Consider the following 20,631-nt stretch of genomic DNA (forward strand, 5'->3'; position numbering starts at 1 on the left):
GGCTCTGCAGGGCAACTGACCCTCAACTCTCCCCCTCCTTTCTGGATTTTTAAAAGAACAAACAAGAATCCTAAACGAATCTGGAAGCAAAGGGAAGGACCAGCTAAGGCAGCAGGAAGGACAAACATCTCATTCCCACAGAACTCATTCCTTTATCCTTTCTCCCTAGGTCCTTCTCCTAAGGCTAGCTTCTTGGTTTAATCCACTTCTAAGCTATTTCTCCTGCTTTCTTTTTTCTTGAGAGAAAGGAAACAGATTGCCTCAACTTTCAGTATAATCCTGTCACACCTTCTGCTGGAGCCAAAGCCACCTGCTGACCTCACAAATCATTCCAAGCACCAAAGGGTGCTTTTTAATCACCTCGCTCTTCCACCGAAGGAAATGGCATTAAGACCTCTAGCCTTAAAATGCAAAATTCTGCGTTACCTGGATGCCAGTCAATATTTTCTTTCCAAGTACCTCCCCCCCTGCCCCAGTCCCACCTACTTTTCAGAGGGGAAGTGAATCCTGAAGTCATCCAGCCCAGGAAAACTTACTTAAATAGTAGTCAGAGCACAAAAATGGGCTTTTAGGAGGCTGATAGCTGATTCTTCACAGGTGAGGCTATACCTGACTCAGCATAAGGGTCCCATGAGAACCAGTGCTCTTGTTTTTCCTTACTTTGGAAAGGGAAAAAGAATAAATATTAAGAAAATAAACCCCACAGAGCCTGAATCTGAGAGATACTGTTAGCCTTCTGTTCCTAGTTGAGTCAAGGAAAACATGGAAAGATTTTCCTTCTGCTAGAGCTATACCTTTTCCTCGATACTAAACCCTTTCTGAAATAAGGACTTACCAGTTCTGTGGGAACTAGCATTACTGTAGTCTGGTTTCTTGGAGATCTGTACCTGATTGTGGCTTTATTTCAGCGTAGGAAATCCTAATCTCTATCTAACTAAAGTATTTTGGAGGTGTTTATAGAGTCTGTTTCCTAGAGAGTCTTGTATGCAGTAATACAAGTGCACAGTGAGTGGCTTTGTCTTTCAAATCTATTGTTGAGTCTCAAAACTGATAAAAAATTAATTATTCCTGAAATATCTCTGCTCTGTCAAATTTAGCTGAAATCAGTCCTGGAGTTGAAAAGTTATTTGCAAGAGGAAGGAGTGGAAACAGGCAGAGTATTCCTCTGTAAGCCACGTTTTCCCATAAAGCTGAGCTGAAAACATTTGTGTGCTTTTTTTTTTCCTCTTGAGAGCCAAAACCCGTTTCATTGGTGTTTGTGCCTGGGAGGCACAAAGGCTTTGGTTTTCCCTTGGAACTGGTACGACTTCTCGGCCCTGGGCCATTTCCCAAGGACCATTGCATTCATTCCTTTGCTGGGGAAGTTTCCAGCTGAGCAAGAATTCACCTTGGCCTAAACAAACGGGGGCTCAAGGCAACAATAACAGTGGGCCAGATTACACACTGCGTCCTTCAGTCTGTCTTAGAAAAACCTGCCCTCGCTGCTGAGCCAGCCCTGGCCCCAGCAGAAGTGCAGCATGTTTGGTGCCTGCGGGCAGGAAAATCAAATTCTGCCCTTTGCGGAAACACAATTTCATCAATGCCCTGTAAATCCCGTGTCCTGATAGAAGCATCCAGTTGCAAATCCAGTGTAGAGAGAGAGCCTTCCCCCTTTTCTTCTCAACTAGTCTGGATAAAATTCAGCTCTGAATCTTCAAAATTTCAAAGAATGCAAAGAGATGGGAGTCACGTATGTTGGCAAAGAGCAGAGTAAGGGTAAAAGAGACTCTCCCACTATGTTTCTGTTATTGAATGCTTTGAAATGAGGTGGGCAGGACAACCCCTTTGGAAATACTCCTTAGTAATTAATCCTACACTAACCCTCAGCCTATTGCTTAAGGACTCAGTGCACAGAAAAGTTTCCTCTTTACTTTCAGTGTTTTCCATTTTGCCTGTTGCTGATCTATTGCTTTCCAACCTGACTGGACATCACGTTGTTCCAGTAACTGAGGGTCTCCCAGTCACTCGGGCTGAATCTGCACGGTGCACAGGACTGTTTCTAAAGATATAGTTAAACTGGGAGAAGGTACTATATTAAAACCTCTTATTTTGGCTTTGTAGTGGTCTGTCCAGTTTATCAGAGATGTTAGCCATCAGGTTCAGAAAAATATTTATGAATTGGTTTGGTATCCAGGTATGGAGACACAGTATCTGATACATACCATATCATATCATATCATATCATATCCCTGATATCATATCCCCCTGATAATGCTGTTGAGCTGCTCTCAACCTGATCCCTGTAGCTCATCACATCTCTTCCGGAGCCTGGAAATGAGCCTGGCTAACTTAACCAGTTCAAACATCACGTTTTTATAAATCCAGCTCATTTGTAGCTGTAATGACCTAAAGGGCATTCACACAAGCAGTTTGGCAAGCAGAGATCATGGGAGAGAGAATTAAGCACATCGAGGTGTGGAAAGAGCACACCTTTTGCTCCATTCAGAAGAAAAGTGCCTACACTGCGAAGCACCTGTATAGTTAAACTAAGGCAAACCCCATAAAGTCAGCTTTAAGTTACACTTCCAGTCAAGAGGCGATGTTCAGCCGTCTATTTCAGTCTTATCCTGGGATCTTTTCCACAGGCACGGAAGGGCTGGATTTGAACACTGTTAGTATTTCGCACACCTGCGGTGGCCTTGAGCAGCACTAACAGCCACTGCTCTGCGGTGTCATCCTCAGCCCAAGCAGTAGCAGCCCCCTCACTGCATTAACCGTTCCCCATCCCGTGGGAGCTACTCCCTCAAGAGCTGACACTGCCACTTTAAAGCAACAGGGAAATAAATTCTTCGTGTATCCAATATAGCCAGTGTTTCATCAACGTGGCTTTTCATTAAAGTCCAGCATGTCACCAACTGTATCACAGCGCTCGCAAAATCAGCAGTGAAGGCCCAGGGGAACCTTCTGAATTTTTCAATATAACATAAAAACTTGATTTTTCTGGCCATGACCTTGTCTCCAAGAGTCATCAAAATTACACCTGAGTGTTGAGGGCGCACTGCCTGCTGGAGGGGACGGAGCGTTTCCTGTGGATCTGAAGATCCTTCCAAGGATGGTGGCTGGCAGAGTCCTTTCACAGTCAGTCCTATAGGCCAAGGTTAGTTCTGTCTGTGCATAAAGAAGAGTTTATATTCACACAGGTGGTATATATATATATATATATGTGTGTGTATGTGTAAGTGCATCTGACATGTCTATGTCCTGGGCCTGGTGCTTCTTTTGCACGGCTGCACACCAGACGTGACTTCACACATATCACCAACCCAGAACGGTATGTGCTGCTACACTTGTGGTCAGCAGCCAGCCCTATCTTGTGACTCTGTTTGGCAAAACTCCAGACACGCGCAAAAACCTCAAGAACGTTTCCAAAGGATGTCACGGAGGCAAGGCCATCAGTAGGCTGCGGGGTTGGGATGATAAACATATATCATTGAAACAGAAAAATGGCCATGCTGAATCTGAGAAAAGCCTGTCTAGCCTGTCTCCAGCAAGGAAGAGAAATACATGCTGAGAAAGAGCATACATGCGGTCCTCCTTTCCTTGTGACACCTTCCCCACCTTCAGCACATCGTTAGGCTGGTGTATTGTTGATCATATGAGAGGAAGGTTCGAATTTATGCTCATTCTGCAAAATCCCTATTGCAGATCCTTGGGAGTATAAGTATTCATACACATACCGAGCAGACACAGAGCAGAATCACCATCAAACTCGTGGCTTCTTTGGGAATTAGAGAGTATGTCAACTAACTTCTTTCTTCAGCCAAATTTAAAAGTAAGCAAAGCACCCATCTTCCAAAAAAACCCATGCCATCTTTTACTCTTTTATGTGTCATCTTGGACCCAAATATCTGCGGCTTTAATACCAACCAACATATTGATCATGTGGTCCAGTACTCTTGATCTTGAGAGAGCATCAGCTAACCTCTCGTGCCAAGGTATTTCGTCTTGAACAAGCAATCATTAGGCACAAGAACTCACCTAGCTGTTAACTCAGGCTTCAGTTTTAGGGCAGCTAATTGCCTGAGGTTGCCGTGATAGTCCTTGGAAGGGCACTTCCAGACCATTGTTTGGATTAGAGGCGTTCCGGGGGTTGTTTCTCTCACTCGCCATACTCTTAAAAGAACGCCCAGGACAATTACGCTTCTTCTAAGTTAAATACCTCAGCTAGGTGTCTAAAGTTACTTGGCATATATGTGGGTCGTTGTAAGTGTTTGGTAAGAAGCAAAACTATTACAGTGCTGTCAGTGCATAACCTTGCCTAGGATTCGTGAAGGTGCATTCCTCAAATCTTCACCACCTGGAGTGAACACTAACAAAGAAAATCCCATTCCTGCTTGTTTGCATCATAAGCTTATACTTGCATTGGTGTGGATGTGTTATTTTACTAGTCTAACTCCAGAGACCTCAGAAGAAATTAATTTTGCTGACACAATGTCATAACCAGTGAGGGACTCCATGTACCAGTAGGCAGTAACGCCGCTGCGTAGCCAGATGCACACGCACGTTGCCAAATGTGAGTCTTTACTGCTGTTCACTCGTGGATGACTTTGACTTTAACCTTGTGTTATTCTGCTAATATCATAATAACTTTGTCATGTATCATCTGTGATCTGAAATGTCAGGGAGTGCTTCAGAAGGGATTAATATCAGCAGAATCAGGGAACATAGGTGACAGCCTAGCTGCGAGTGTTAGCTGTGAACACGACAGGGCCATAAAACAGACCAACACTAATTGCATATTTTCTGACTTAAGTAGCAATCACTTAATTAAAGACAGCTACCAAAGATCAGAGCAGAACCTTGGTATCAATGTGCTTTAGTGCTATTGAAACGAAAGATGTTATGCTTTCTTCTGCCAGTGGTTTTGAGCCTGGGCTGCTGAATGCTTTTGTGTTTCTTTCCCGGGAGACAAGTGAGCAATGGTTTTCCTTAGCCAATGCATGCACATTTTGCTGTTTTTATTTACAGGTTCCCCAGAGAATATGCTTATCAAAAAGAGTGCAGCCTAGGCAACTACTGCAAATTGCACCAAGCATTACTTATGCACTGCAGCCTGGAATCAGAGCTGTGGCAGCAAGGAAAGGGCAGTAAAGCAACAAAAGTCAGCCCTTCTGAGAGCTAGAAATGGCTTTTTCCTATCAAATTCCTTAACTGAGACCTTTTAAGAAATTAATTTGAGAACGAGATAAAGGCAAAGTACAATTAAGTTGTGATGTTGCATGTGGATGGATAGCTGATGGCATTTCAGACTAGCACACCCACTCCCTGATCGCAGGAGCAGCTTAAACACTTCCTCTTCAAAAGAAATGTTTTAAATATAGGACAGATCTTTCTCTGGTGTCAGCTGACATTTCTCAACTATTTAACTTCCGTACTGATTCCCATCAGCTCATGATTTGGCCCTCTGTGTTATCTCTCTTGCTCTAACTGCTTGCTTTCCTCTCCCACAGGTTTTTGCAGCGAAAGTGCTCAATTTTGTTCTCCCAAACCTGTCGCTGGGATCGATAGATCCAAATGCAATTTCCCGGAACAAGAAGGAGGTGAGACCCTTAATGCCATTTAAAGTCACTGCATAGTTGGTTATCTTGTCCCAGTCCTGCTGTTTCTTTTTAAAAAAAACAAATCAGTGTTCTGCTAAAGCCTGAGGGCAAAATCTCTGCTGATGTAAAAAGGTGAAACATCTCTGTGAAGTCAGTGGAACTGACTGCACATAGCAGAGAACTGGGAAACCAGCAGTTCTTCCCCTCGGTGAGCCTTGCACCCGCAGCCACTCTGGGTACAAGAGGTATCAGAGACCTGTGCTATGGTTGCAGTACAAAGCCCACGGGAACCGTGTTTGTCTCTGCTGCACAAACACCACTCATGACAGCAACAAACACCAGCTATACAGGTTGCAAACACACTGCTAAAGTCAGCTCTTCCAGTCCTGCTCTTTGCAGTGAAACCGTGCAAAACTCTATGGTCCTGGAGATTTGTTTTCCTGCGTACAGACCAGGATCGTGTTGTGCCAAATGCATTCAAACAGCGGAAGAGAGCGTGCTTGCCCCAAAGACCTTGCTACAAGGTCTCCTGGATCACGCACCAACTCTGCTACAGCCTTTCCAAACAAACAATGTATTGTTCTTGGTGCACCCAAGAATAAAACTTAAACGAGCTGCAACTGAAGCAGCCCCCGTAACAACCCGGTTCCAGCTCCACCAGCACAACTGTGCATGGAACTGTTCTGGGGTGAAGGTTTTGTAGTGTCACCATAGCTTGGGACTCTTCTCCCATTCATACCCGCTCCTAGTAATAACAGCTGCAGGCTATTCATGCCATCCCTAGCAAAAGCAGATGTTGCTGCAAGTGCTGCAACAACACACTGCAAGGATTTTTCCTTCTCGCAGTTGTGGGAGGAGGGAAAGGAGGGAAATGTGATTTGTAAGTGAACAAAGGTGCCTTGGCTGGACCCAGAACTTGGTGCATTTCAGAAATCAACTAGAATGCTAGAAAATGGCACCCAAGGGTGTCTCAAAAGCAGGAGGTCTTTGCTGATGTGCCTGTCAGTTGTTCCTGTGCTGCCATGTCAGCTCACATCTCACTGACAGATACTGTCATTTTTTTCTGCTATTCACACAACGGTTCATATCTTAAGTAGACATTAACTCTGGGGAGCTGGCATTAGAGTTGAAGCTGAACGGATCCGGAGCAAAGCGATGTCAGCGGCTATGTGAGTGCCATGCGATCAGCCTCGACATATCCCACCGCTTTGACTCACCCGTTCAGTAAACTGGAAAGCCAAGACTCTCCCAGAACAGCCTCAAGACTTTCAGGTTTTTTCTTGGCTCTGCCAAAGAGTTTGTTTGGTCAAACGACTTTCAGTTCAGTTATCTGTGACAGAGCATAACGTTTCACTGGGTTGAAGGCAGAAAAATTCAAAGAGCTGAGAAAAGAAAGACAGAGTAAATCCTAGGGAACCGTCAGGACTAGCAGGTAGCGAGTTCATGTGCATCCACTGATGCACCGTATGACATATGTTCTTAAGTACCATACGAGGCTGCACAAAATACGTACTTGGGAAGAAGGCCGATCCCAGACAAGCTAGAGAAACCTGTTCTTAATTCCATTCATCTGCCATAACTCGTTACATTTAATTCAGAGAAAAGGTTTAAATTTACAGCCAATTCACTAAAATCGCACAGAGGGAAGTTTCTACTTCTGCATTTGTGTTGAGAGGATAAAAGCAAATAGTTATCTGGGGGAGGAGAGGAGTTTGAGAATGTTACTCCCTACTTGAAGAGTGAGCGTGGCTGGGACAGGAGGGTCTTTGCCTGCTCCTGCCCTGATCTCCTGTGGCACCTGAACCCTGTGCCGCAGCTGGTCCGTAAGAGTGGCGGTTTTAAATACACTTCCCACAGCTGGAGCCTGTGCTGGAAGATGCTAGTGCTGCACTAAAGAGCTCTACAAGTGAAAAGTGGTGATGTGGGGACATCCTGAATAAGAATGCGTTTAGAAAAGTGTCAGTGAGCTCCCTGGGTTTGGTGCACAATATTGAATGAGCATTTCCATGTTAGAAATCACCACAGCAACCACTGGACATGGCTTCTAATAAATACATTCTATATTATTATATATATTAGTTTTATATATATAATAAATATATGCAATTGTGTTGTCTTTCAAACCAAATATTTACTGCTCTATGATGTTCCAAGCCTCAAGAGCTTTCTCTGAGCATTGTTTTCCCTCTGCTGTTTCCGTTTCCGTGGAGCAAGGGAAAGCCTTTTGCAGTGGATAAAAACGTAGGTCTGCTTCATTAGAGCCTGCTTATAATGGAGTGGCCTTCAAAATGAGACAACAAACCCCTGCGTGCTGTACTGCCTTCACACCTGCACGTGAACACACAGCTGACACGGCAGCTGCGACTGTGATGTGAAGGACTTTCCTGACCACCTCCAAACACCAGGATTTGAGGCTCCAGGCACTCACTGAAGACAACACAGCATCTCGGTCCTCTGGCTGCCTCTAACGCACACTCTACCCTCCTTTTGGACTCAAGATGCGCAGCTTCAAAGCACACAATGTGCTGGAGACATCCATTATTTATATGTTAAACATATTCTCCTGCCAGAACAACTTTCTATTCTTTAGAAATATTTTTGGCACATCATCCAAGAATTTCCTGATGAGTTTATGTTCCCAGCAGGCTGTCCTCAGGGTGTAGGGACTGAAACACAGGATGGTATGGAGATGTTTGTTTGATCTGCTTGCTATATCAAATGCAAGAGACACAAAAGAGCAAGAAGCAACCGTAAAAACCCGGTCCTGTTATTCCAAGGAGGAGTAACATCACAGGGTTGGGCATCCCTGTATCCCATTAACCTTTGTTAGCTGCCATTGGTTTCAGTGGAGTAGTCCCCCTGACTTTAGTCTTGTTCCTGCAGTGTCCACATAGGATGAGGCTGCAATTACCTTATAATGAATTTATTTATTATTTGCAAAATGCAAAGAGAAGATGCAGACCTCTAAGCAGGGGGATGTAATGCAGCAGGAGCCCTGATGGTCGCTCCTGTCTTAGAATTGCATAAAGAGAAAAAAGAGCTGCTGTGATGGACTCTGCAGAGCCTTGGCTGGACCATGCTGGGACCAGTTGCAGGCTCTCCTGGGGTCACCCTCACTCGCTTGCCCCTGCTGAGCCCGGCGGGCCTACTGGAGCTCTGGGCTTGCAGGGTTTGCAGTTCACAGCCTGCAGAATACAAAACCCATTCCCCGTCTTTTCCTCTTTCCCCAGCAAGCTGCTGCTTTGCACTCTCCCCATGCATTGAACATTAACTCTCATAAGGATTCCTGTGCCTTCGCTGGGAACAGGATAGTCCCCCTGCAGTCCTGATCAGTCTGGGTTAGGATTGGGTTATTATTTTTTTCCTCACCCATCATCTACACAAAAATATTTGTTGGCTACTTAGTAATTAAAAAATCCCTGCTCTTTCAGAAAAGAGAAAGAAAAAGAAAGAAACCCATTAGGTCATTCTTTTAGCATTTATTGGGCTAGGGAGGGGGCAACTCACATTAATTCATCAACACTGTTCTACTCCATAGGAAGGGTCAATCCACCTGTCCACCTCTCTTGAGTCCCCTCCCTGCGAAGTCCCTCATTTGCTGCCTTCAATTAAAAAAAAACAACAACCTAAAAAATAAAAAGAAACCCATCTCAAAGCTGTGTTGCTTTAGCACAGCGCTGTGACATAGATCCAGACAAGTAACTCCCTGATTTACTTACAACAGGCTGAATGAAGCCTGTTGCTGAGTAGCCGGTGCAAGATGGTCATTTTGCTCAAAGTGCTGATGAAAAGCCAACATGTTTGGCTGAAAATATCAGGATACGCCCAGCTGTCAGTTGGAAAGATAGCAACACCACACCAGGCAGTTATGTTTTGGAAGTAAAAGCTGAACTTTTTCCATGAGCAGGTTCATGAGAGGATGCTTCTTTCTAAACACAGGCAGCTTCTTGCCCTTTGGAAGCACTTTGCAGAGCAGGGAAGGTGTGGCAGACAGGCTGAGCAGTCTAGGGGATGGAGGATGCAGGTGGCGGTTTCTGCATTAAGCAGCTGGTTGGGCACTGGGAGGGTCCATGTGGAGCCAAGAGGACCACGTGCTGTTCAGCTTCCTAGGGCCTTTAGCAGGAGCAGAGGATGCTCAGCATGTGTTAAGGGCGGATCCTTTTACCTTAACTGCAACCTAATCTTACAAACATCTTGCAAACAGTGTTTTCCAAACCCCCAGCATGCATAGGGGCTTGCTACTTTGAAAGGGAGACACTATGCATAAGGTCCTAATATTATGAGCTGTGATGTCTTTGTTATTATTATAAGTCTTGGTCTCCCTGCCAAAAACTGCCCCTCACTTCAGAGTAGCCATGATCTTGCAGAGAGGCCAAAACACGATGGCCTCAATCAAATACTAGAAATATCTGCTGCATTCAAGGGTCCTAAATGAGTGCTACAACAACTTGAATGTCTGTGGTCCAACTCCAGCACACAGTAGAGTGGCTCTACAGCTGTCACTCCCCTGACCATCCTCAGCACTGCAGGCTGGGGCTGGAGGATGCCAGTTGCTAACAGTCCCAAATTCCCACCCACTCCTTCCCCTTGCTGCACTCAGGGGTAGGAACCATGGGTTCAAGCAGCAGGAGATGGTGGGGACTGGAGGCAAGAAGGTGAATGGGAAAGACCTGTGAGCACCAGCATGCCTCGCTGCCAGCTCCATTTCCAGTGCTTTGGGCTCCAATACATTTAAGATGACAAGGAGGGAAAAATGGCACGACACCTTCTGGCAAATTACTGCCCCCAGCCGGGAAAGCCCCACCATGTGGTGTCCTTCTGCCACCCTGATAATCTCATCTCACAGGGAGATGACTGCAGAGCCCACCCCAGAGGCTTGCTGCCTTCTCGGTGGGCACCAGGCAGGCCACGCTGTCCCGCTACAGCCGTGTCGGTGCCTACGCCTACACAGAGCTACGTGTCCCTGGGGTGGCCTTTGGGGTCACCTCCCACTCGTGGTCCCCTCAGGGCAGGCACCGGCAGCAGCAAGAGGACCTCAGGTTTCTGCAGAGCAAGGGAGAGTCTGAATCGACCCCACTGCCTGCGTGGAGAGGAGGAGACTGGTTTTGGCTAACCTATAAATAACTATCATTTCTATAAACATCTGCCGGGATTGGGAGAAACTGGAGGCTGTGCCAGAGACCAGCCCATAATCAAAGCATTCTGGCAAATACTGAGATGGCAGTGGCTGTGTGGGCCGTCTCCGCGTACAGTATACAAATATTTACTGTAGATTTGCCTGCTGCGGTAACTACTCGTTCCTAGCAACTTTCTGCACTAGCTCTTGTACATTTTTATCCTCTCACAGTCTGGCTGATCAAATTGTTGACTTTTTTTTTTTTTGCCTGCCACCTAATAGCATCCTTTGCTGCCTCGTCTGTGCACACTTTGCAGCCAGACAGGACCCCTCAGTGTCACAGTGCTTTGCGGTCCAATGTGTCAGTAGGTGTAGGTCACCGTCCTCACCCCCAGAGAGGGAAGGTGAAAGAGAAAACCATCTGAGCCCTCAGCAGAGAGAATAAGGACCTGCAGAACATCAGCTTTCAAGTAACACAGTCTGAAGAACCCTCTGCAGAAGAGATGTGACATTTGAGTGACAGAAGGACATGGCAGAGGAGAAAAATGCAGGCAGGTGCCCCCACGGGAACAGTCTTTGTCAGACACTGGTGCTTCGCCTGCAGGAAGATCTTTGGCTTGAATATTTTCTAGTGATGAAAGAGAGAAACACACAGCGAGGAGCAAGCCAGGTTGTGTGAGCAGTTCTGGGTAGCCCCAGCAAAGACCTCGACCTTGACTCTGATGGCAGGATATCCTGGCAGAGCAGGACATGACTGTGCGAGCCAAGGGAGGAGACTCCTCACTGCCAGACTGATCTGCTTTGTCTTTTCTGCGTAAAATATTGCTAACCTTAAATTACCTCTTTCTCCCTGCCAGATGGAGTCTTACACATCCGATCCCTTGGTCTACCATGGCGGCATGAAGGTCTCCTTCGTCATCCAGCTGATGAATGCCATCGCCAGAATTGAGCGAGCTCTGCCCAAGCTGACTTTGCCCATCCTGGTGCTACACGGCTCTTCCGACAAGCTCTGCGACATCAAAGGGTCCTATTTACTAATGGACACAGTGCAGAGTCAGGACAAAACCCTCAAGGTCATCTTGCTTTCTTGATTTCTAGGATTGTATCTTGTCAATGTTGGCCCGAGTGTGAGTGACCGTGAGGGGCAGGGAGCCTGCTGAGCCGCAGGGAGCTGGTGATGAAGCGGGGCTGGTGCATCGGTGGGACCGATGGAGCCCCTTACCAGGAGGCAGCCCAGGCGGAGCCCTCCCTGGGCATGGCGTGGTGGCCTCTCACCAGCTACAGCCGGGCTGTGGGCAGGGGGTGGTGGCTAATCCCAAGACCTGACCCAGTGGCGGCTGTGTACCTCTGGGGTCTCCTGGGCATGAAGCAGCTTGGTGTAGAAGTCGGGCGAGGCACATAAGCGGGTGAAGTGCTGACCCTCAAAGCTCTTCAGAACAATGCCAGCTGGGTGAGCACCAACCTTACCTCATGCCCCAGCAAGTAAAGGTACAGGGGGGCCTTTCCAAAGCGCTGCACGACAAAAGCCACTTCACATCTGCTCATTTCAAGAGAGCCACAGCTGATTAACCAATTGTTAGCACATGAATGAGCCTGAAAAAGAGACAGGGAGACCAAGGAAAAGCTTTTGTCATTGGAAAAATAACTGGATAGTCTGGGCATAAAAGGAGTAAAATTGCACAAGGCATGATGGGAACATCCCCTATTGTCCTTTAAACTCCAAGGGCATGATAAGTATTTCCTCCTCCTTAGTGGGATAAAAAGCAAGAAATGGATGGGGCTGGGACATCTTCCTGCAGGGCAGCAGGGTGCTGGGGGAACACACAGATGTCAAGCTGCAATGCCAATGCCTTCCTGCTCGCCAAGGGCCACCACCACCAGTGGCATCTCTTTGATTTCATAACCTGCCACATCTAGGAAAAAAAGCCTGACAAGGTGTGGGCAGGACGTGTTGGACCTGTGGGTGTTGACGAGAGGGGACTGAAGGCTGTTCTGTTCATGCGGCTTTTTTTTCCCCTATGCTAATCTCCACTCTCTCCCTGGTTGCAGGTGTATGAGGAAGCCTATCATGCCCTCCACAAAGAGCTGCCCGAGGTTTCTACCTCTGTCTTCACAGAAATACTAACATGGATCGCCCAGAAGGTCTCAGCAGCTGGGGAAAACAGCCATACTTAAGAGCAATTGGTTCTGCAGCTCTTACTGGGGTTTTCTGGGAATAGATGCTTTTCTTAATAGAAGCCTCTCTGAAAAAGATCTAACGTGGAGGGACTCTTGGGATATTTTATCATGCACAGCGTAAGGGTGGGTGGGGGGAGAGGCATTATTTGCTGATGTAAATGGCCATTGCCCTAATCTGGAGAAGAATTGATAGCTGTGGGAGCAGCCGTCAAAGTTTTCCAGGTGGGGTGACTTTACTGAAATGCCCCTCACCCACCAAACTTCCCCCACCACTTCTGCTTCTCTGCTTTCACTGGGGTGACAGGGGTGTATTTATACTGCAATAATTTTTGGTATGTTAAATAAGTCAGTATCTTCCACTTCATGGTTTTGATTCCAGGTGCATATTGTCCCTTCCCTGTCCCCACCATCCAGTACCTTAAAAGCCCTGGTCCTTGTGAGGAGAGCCATAACGAAGGTGCTGGGTAACGAGCAGAGGCTAAAGATGGAGCTGACAGCTCCCTGAAGGTGAAGGGCTGGTTTTCAAGTTCAGATTCCTCTGGATACTGCTTTTATAAGCAGGCCAGGCCAGGGGAGAGCATCAAAACAGCCTCCGCTGCCGCTCTGCATGTCCTCTGCAAGTTTGTGCCTGGGGAAAGCGTTTTGAACAGCTCTTTAATTTTCATCATCAGAGCAGGATCCCAGAGGGGAGAGGAGGAATGTGGAATCAAACCCACTTAGCACATTGAAACACCATGCTTTTCCAAATGCCAAACCTCATCTCCTCTGCAAAATGAACTATTCTGTAAATATTCCTAGGGGCTGCTTTTTTTTCCTTCCTTCCTTTTTTTTTTTTCTTTCCTTTTTTTCTTTTTGAATTAATCACTTGCGCTACTGAAATCGAAAAAGCAAAGTCAAAGTTATAAGAGAATATAGTAATATAATATATGATGTATATAGAGGTGGCTGGGAGCCAGGGAAGAAATAGGAGGAGAGTCTAAAGAAGGGGTTAATTTTTCACTCTCTTGGCAAGGAATAATGTTGTCCTACCAGGATCCAGTCCTCTCACCATAACTTTACAGCCATAATCTGTTGTTTTCCTTCATCAGTTGGAAAATGTCCTGAAAATAATGCTAGCGAGAAGCACAGAGCATCTGGTGGGTGGGGATTAGCAGTGGGTGTCCTCATGGTCCACTGGTTTAGCAGGAGACCACAGCGCGAATGGAGATGCCATCCAAGCTTGTCCCAATCTCCTCCTAATCAGCACAGCCACCTCTGGGGCAGAGGGACTGAGCTCACCCCTTTAGGCAACGTGGGGAGCTAAAAGCAGAGTGTAAGGGTGCAGTCATCCATCCAACATCCCCCTTGCTGCCCTGGGGGCATCCAGGGGCACTGGTGTACAAGCTGCTGTAGCAGAGCTTGCAGACTGGTCCGGTGGTACAGACAAGCCAAAGCCTAGAGCTGCCGGGGTCTCTGGCAGCAGCAGCGTGAAAGGAAAGTCTTTAGACCCAGCTATGGAGCAGAGGCATCGTATCAGCATGGCAAAAAGCTGTGTAGTGATCACAGCATGGCTGTGCAGGTCAGTTTGTCCAGGGTGATGGCTCTGTAAATACACTTCTTGGCACTAGCCAAAGGGAAGGGGTTCAGCCTGTGCCTCTCCCTCCAATTTTGCAAGCAGAAAATGCCTGCAAGTGTTGCACTATGAGAGAGCGGGGCACGTCCCCCGGTGACACACCAGACCCCTTATTGCCCTCCCTGGCAGCAGCAGGAACCATCGCTATTGTCCTGAGCTGCTGCCCCCCGGGCTGGATCCCACCTGCAACAGTCACGGGGGGGTCACCCACATCTCCTCCCTTTGAAACCAGTTCTGGTAAGATTCAGGAAAGGGACCTCTGTGCAATAACAGTCTGAATCGGGGCCAGGTCCCAGCAGCGTGGATAGATGAAGGATGCGTGGATGCAGGTTATATCCTTGTAATTGCCCTAAGGGGTCCAAGTCAGGAAAGCTCTTTTATACAGGTTGATCCAGGCACTTTCACACTTGTATTTTCTTGCTTGTGAAGAGAGGAAGGAGCTGTAGTTCTCCCAGCAATGACAGCTTTTAATTCAAAATTATTCCAGCGCAATCAGCTGTTCTCACCAACCCCTGCTAAACTTGTGGTGAAACTTGCCATGGGAAAGAGGTGATGCGCAGGTCGCCTGCTCTGCATCTTCCAGCAGCCTCGCTTGTTGCAACTTTTTTTCCCCAAGCAAGATCCCTCCTTGCCAGATGCTGCTAGGCAAAGACAGCAAGAAGAGATACTACAGCGGTGATAAATCTCACCTGCTTCTTCAGCTGGAAGGAGAATCAAGTAGGCGTGATCCAGTGGTGACAGACATTGCGGGGGTAGCAGCAAGATGATGACTTAAGGATGGGATTTTTAAAAGCACTTTTCCCGAGGAAGTCAGGAGGAGTAAATCAATGCCCACATTCTTTACATCCCTTTCAAACTGACAAGCACTTTGCGGGGGGAGAGGGAAATGACCCTCCAGCAGGAAGGTCAGAGCCCGTCTGCTCCCTCCAACCTGGCTTCAGGCAGAGGAAAGTCTGTGGTCAGTGCCTTTGCTAAAATGTGCTCTTTCACCCAAGAAACATCTCCAGCTCAGCAGAAATAAAAGGAAACCAATTACATTGATCTGCAGAAGACTTGTCCCTCTGACTAGCTTAAGCTCAGCGATGGCACATGGCCTGGGGAAGCTGCATTTGAAAATCAGGTTAACAAACAACAAGTTGAAAGAACCACAACAACAAAAAAGCAAGCCAAGTAAGTCCCAAGCCATGGCACAGCAGAGTTATTGCCACCCTCAGCCGGTTTTGTGAAGAGTTATCTTCTGAGGAAATTAACACAGGGAAACCTACCCCAAACAAGCCCCGAAGGCTGCCAGCCCCCGCAGCGCGCACCCCCAGGGCTGCTGAGCCCAGAGGGAGCAGCCCCTTCGCAGCTGGGGATGTAAGTGCAGAGGGAAGGAGCGAGGAGCAAATCAGCCTTCGTGAGCTGAGATGCTGATTTGCACCAGCTGCAGCTCAGCCCGTGCATTTCAGCTCACACTGATGTTGCTGATCCCTTACCACTGCCTGTAAGCTACTTTACATTGACCCAGTTAGGTTTCACTGTGCCCCGGAGGAATTCTTCCTTTACTGACCAGATTAGTCATGAGCAGACCCACTGCCAAGGGAAATGTAATTACACTCTGTTTTCAAATGGCAGGTACCATTTGCAGGGAGCACAGCTGGCCTTACGAATGTTGCTGTGCAGAGCCACACCAGAGACCGGTCTGCCTTTGAGAATAGGTGGCACTCACGACTGAGCAATAGCAACGTGTAACTACTGTATATATCACCACCTGTAGCACTGAGAGACCATTCCCCACTGCCTAACCCATCACGTTTTCTATTTAGCCTGTTCTTTTTATACCACTCACCTTATAGCACATGGCCAGCACAAACCCATTGAGATTGCATTTACTTTTCCAAGTAATTTCGGAGCTCGTCTCTCTTGTTCCGTTGTGTTCCAGTTCAATAAAATACATTTATATATATACATATATAAAAGCATATATACATACACATGTATTTTCGGTGGGAAAAAACATATACAAGTTTAGGATTCTTAAAGGAATACAATGTATATTGCAACTAATAATAAAGTTATGTTTTCTGAACAGAGTGTGTTTGAGAGCATCATTGGGGACTGCGGTCCCTCCAGAGGTGCGAAGGACGAGGTGAAGAGATGTTGAATTGCCGTTCAGCTTGTGGAGGAGGGGGCTGAGCCCACGGGCACTGCCACATTGCTGCTGTGGCCGGCACCTGCTTCCCAGCTACTGCTGACCGGGGTCTGGGGGTAGCCCAGTCTCATGGAGGCCTGAGGTTCCCTTTCTGCTTCAAGGTCAGCTTTCCAAAGAGCCCTGAGATCCACAGCCTCACACCACTATTTGCTATAGCCCAGAGCAGCACAATAAAAAAATTAGCTTGGGGTACTGTGGGTATAAGATGTCTTTGTATCTTTCTTTGACCTAGCAGGGCTCTCTGTCTGGGTCATCCCAAGAAAAGCTAGCTCTACCCTCCCCAGAGTCAAAGCTCTTTTTTTTTTTTCAATTGTAGGTGAGGTGCTAATTTAAAAAATAAAAAATAATTTAAATTCCCTGGCCCAAGTGCTTCCCCTACCCCAGACAAACAGCAGTGCGAAGCTGATGAAGAAGCCCCAAGTACCAGGCAAGCTCAGCCTGCTTCCAGATCTGGTTCCCACGCTTTTGCAAGCCCGTTAAAATACTATGTTGGTCCTGAACCGTACCCAATCCAAACGGGAAGCATCTGCACCCTGGCCAGAGCGGCAGCCTTTTAAACCTTACCTTTTGCCACCAACTGTAGAGAGGGCTGGGCAGTGGGGTTTGCTGCTTCCTCAGCTCCCAGGCAGTGCCCAGGGCTGTTAAAGCCCCGGCTTGTCCCAGCCCAGGGTGCCCCATCTGCAGGGACAGGGACGGGGCTGGGGCACAGCCCGGCCGCAGGGCCCCCTGCTGCCCCCTTCCCCAGGCAGGCTCCAGGACAAGCCGCTGCATCCGTGAGGGCTCCCCAGCCCCTCTCTTGCACCCCAAAACAGGTGACTGCTGTGGCCAGGGATGGGTGGGACGGTGTGTCCCTGTGCCAGCCCTCCAGCTGGAGACGTCAGCAGCGCCAGACCCCACCTGCAACCTCTGGCAACTCATTTCATCCTCCTCACGCCTCAAATTGCTAAATCAAAGCAATAATATTCTCTTTCTGCAGCCCCACACAGGCTGTAGGCCTGGTCACACCCCAGCTTGCCAGGTCAGAAGCTCTGGCTGACGACTTTGATGGATGTCAACATGGAGCTAGGACTTTTTGCCAAGCCAGTGGGCACACCACGATAGTAAGCAACATTATTATTAATAAGATTTGCTGTAATACCAGCAAGTCCTCGGCTCTTTTCCCTAGTATTTTAGTGACTCATTAAGCTCCTCACAGCGCTGAGGGCTGCTGGAGGGTGCAGGCCATGGTGCTGGGACAGGGACTGAGCCCAGGATGGAGGGGACGGTCCTGTGCAAGGCTGGGAGCAGCACCGGCATGAAGGAGCCTTTCTGGCAGTGCAGTTTTCCTGGTGTCACCACCTGGTGCGTGGCGAGCTGTCACAGCCACGGGCGACCTTTTTTCAGCATGTGCTTCTAGTCTGATCCTGCGAGTCTGTGGGAACCCTGAAGGTTTTTGCCTTTTTCTCTTCCCTGAGCTGTGCTCCGTCATGTGCTATCCAAAGCTGGCTCCCGGGGTGTGTAAGGCGGGGATCAGCCCATGGTGAAGCCGTGTGGAGCCAGAGGAGTGCCATGGCGGGGGGTGGGGGGGGAAGAGAGCTTTTGTGGAGCCCACCCCAGCCACGGCAGCAGGGCTGGCCGGGACAAGCAACCATCGGGGCAAGGCATGGGAGGTGTCACACTCGGTCACATTGCTGCAGGGACTGCACCTCTGTCAGACCTCCAGGACCACACAGCCCATCACCCGGGCCAGGCTCTGGTGCTGGAGAAGAGCCAAATGCTCTAACTTCGGTGAGCAGTGAGGAATTTTAATTCAGAAGGTCTGCTCAGCATATAAACCAGCAGCGCTTCGGTTGCATTTGCTGCTGGCAGACGGTTAAGCATGGGATTTATAGCCCATCAGAGGGTGGAGACGTGGGTTTGTCATTCACTTCAGAGCTGCTGGTGGGGGCAAGCAGGCTGCCGGTGTCCCTGCCCAGCCTCGGGCAGATCCCAGCACAGGGAAAGGGGGATGGAGCCAACAGGGTGGTGCAGGTGTCACCGTACCACCAGAGACCACCGCTACCGCACACCGTGCCGGCAGCCTGGCTGCCTGCTGCTGCTGCTCCTGCTCACTCCAGGCTCTCTAAAGCGGGGATTTTGGGTGGCCGTTTGCTCTTCTCTCCTCATACCGGCACAAGCCTCCCTCGCACGCAGAAACAGGGCAATGCTCTCCCAGCTGGTCAGCCTGGGACGCTCTCTTTCTCCAAAAGCTGCGGATGCGGAGCTCCCACTCACCTTCCCGCTGCTCTGCCAGCAACTCCCCTGTTAAACTGAACAGCCTTGTCTCTGAGCAATGACCGCAGAGCCCACATCTCCCAAACGGAGTAAGCCAAACAACTGACCTTCCCGTGGCCACTGCTCCTCGGGAGAAATGGGATTCATTTCCCTTCCCTCCAGAGGAAACTCTTCAGTGTATGGAAATATTCCAGGAATTCAGATGAAAAACAGTTCCTGAGAGATCAGTTAAGAGTAGACGGATCGCATGATACGTGCTGCTGTCTAACCAGAGGAAACTTGGCAAAAAAAGCTGCTTGGGCTGGTGAGGGGGGAGCTGAGGAGAGGGCAAGATGTCCAGCATGGAAAACACTTGTCTCGTAAGAAAACACACAAGGATGAGAACGGCAGAGGGGAAGCAACAACAGCTCAGGTGCAAAGGATGAGCAGTACCTGCCCTGCATCAGTTTAGGAAGGGTCCATGGCCAAAAGCAAGCAAGTCCCTGCCAGACCACCATAAACCCTGCCATGAGGCAGAGCCCCAGGGAAAGCAAGGCCTTCCAGCCTTCCCAAGGTCAGCAGCCTTGGTATCAGGCACGCCTTTATTTAGATGAAAACCCATGCAATGGCCACACCAGCCAGCAAAACCCTCCTCAGGCTGACACAGTGAGCCCTGAACAGGAGATACCCACAGGTTAGAAACAAACAACTCTGGCTCCTCATCCAGATTATTAAAAAAAAAAATATACCAGTTTCTCCTTCACACTGGATGGCAGAATCAGCCCCGTGCTGCAATGACAGCACCAGGCTGCCCGCCTGCGGGACAGGGCAGCCCTTGTGTTTGCTGTACCAAAAGCCCTGATGGCTCTAAGGTTCCAGGGCTCACCCTGAGCACTTTTAATACCAAGCCCTCTCTTCCTGTGCCGAGTGTATGTACATCCCGTGCCACGGCTGCTCTGCACCAAAACCCAGCCTGTCAAAGATTCCCAGTAAAAGCAAGGCCAGTCTGCCCTGTTCCCACAGCCAGCACTGGGAGCACTGCAGTCAGCACAGCAAGAGAAGTACGTTCCCCTTGCATGCTTTCAGACCTGGAACACTGCTGTTTAAAAGCATGCATGATTGGAAAAGGCCACACAAAATCAGGAAACAAGCAACACCAGCTCCCCCCACCCTGGGAAGGGAAGGAGCAGCCACCCCAGGAGCAGCGCGGCCAGAGCCAGTGCCTTGAATGGCTTTGAAGATGTTGTGCCCGACAGGCACTCAGACCCGAGAAGCAGCACAGCAGAAAAAGCTTTCTGGACAGCTCTAAAGAGAGCCTTTGGGAAAGCGAAGGAGATTGAACTTGCCGCCAACAAACTTGTTTTAAAACTCCTGGATAATTTTCAGATTTAGATCCAGGGAGAAAGGGGGTGGAAAAGGAGTTCTAGAGAGCAGATTGCTGGCTCCTGTTATGGAAGCAAGCTTAATAAAATTCATAGAAATATTGGTGGTTCTGCTATGCTGTGCCAAGAATGTGTTAGAATAAAACCTTCTGAACAGAAGGGAGAGATATAATGTCATCTTAGCCTTGATATGAAAGATCAGCCTTCATCTCCTAAAGCGTATCTCAAGGAGCAGTAACTAACACATTTACTTGCCTTCCCTTCAGAGCAGGTCTCTGCACAGCCTTGCTCGCGTGGTTCATCACTGTTGCAGCCTTGTACAAATGGTACTGGGATGACCC

General features: G+C 48.3%; 1 protein-coding gene across 6 annotated transcripts in view; it reads left to right on the forward strand.

Annotated features, from left to right (window-relative positions):
* Positions 1 to 16,553, forward strand: part of MGLL (monoglyceride lipase) — a 107,438-nt gene extending 90,885 nt beyond the window's left edge. For all 6 annotated transcript variants that reach the window (XM_037384189.1, XM_037384191.1, XM_037384190.1 and 3 more), the window contains 3 exons: positions 5,490 to 5,579; positions 11,553 to 11,768; positions 12,745 to 16,553. In XM_037384189.1, the coding sequence (XP_037240086.1) occupies positions 5,490 to 5,579; positions 11,553 to 11,768; positions 12,745 to 12,870 (432 nt within the window). In that variant the 3' untranslated portion in view covers positions 12,871 to 16,553. The remainder of the gene's footprint in view (positions 1 to 5,489; positions 5,580 to 11,552; positions 11,769 to 12,744) is intronic.
* The last annotated feature ends 4,078 nt before the right edge of the window (positions 16,554 to 20,631 follow it).

Source organism: Falco rusticolus, chromosome 4, assembly GCF_015220075.1.
Source record: "Falco rusticolus isolate bFalRus1 chromosome 4, bFalRus1.pri, whole genome shotgun sequence".
NCBI classification, from domain to species: domain Eukaryota; kingdom Metazoa; phylum Chordata; class Aves; order Falconiformes; family Falconidae; genus Falco; species Falco rusticolus.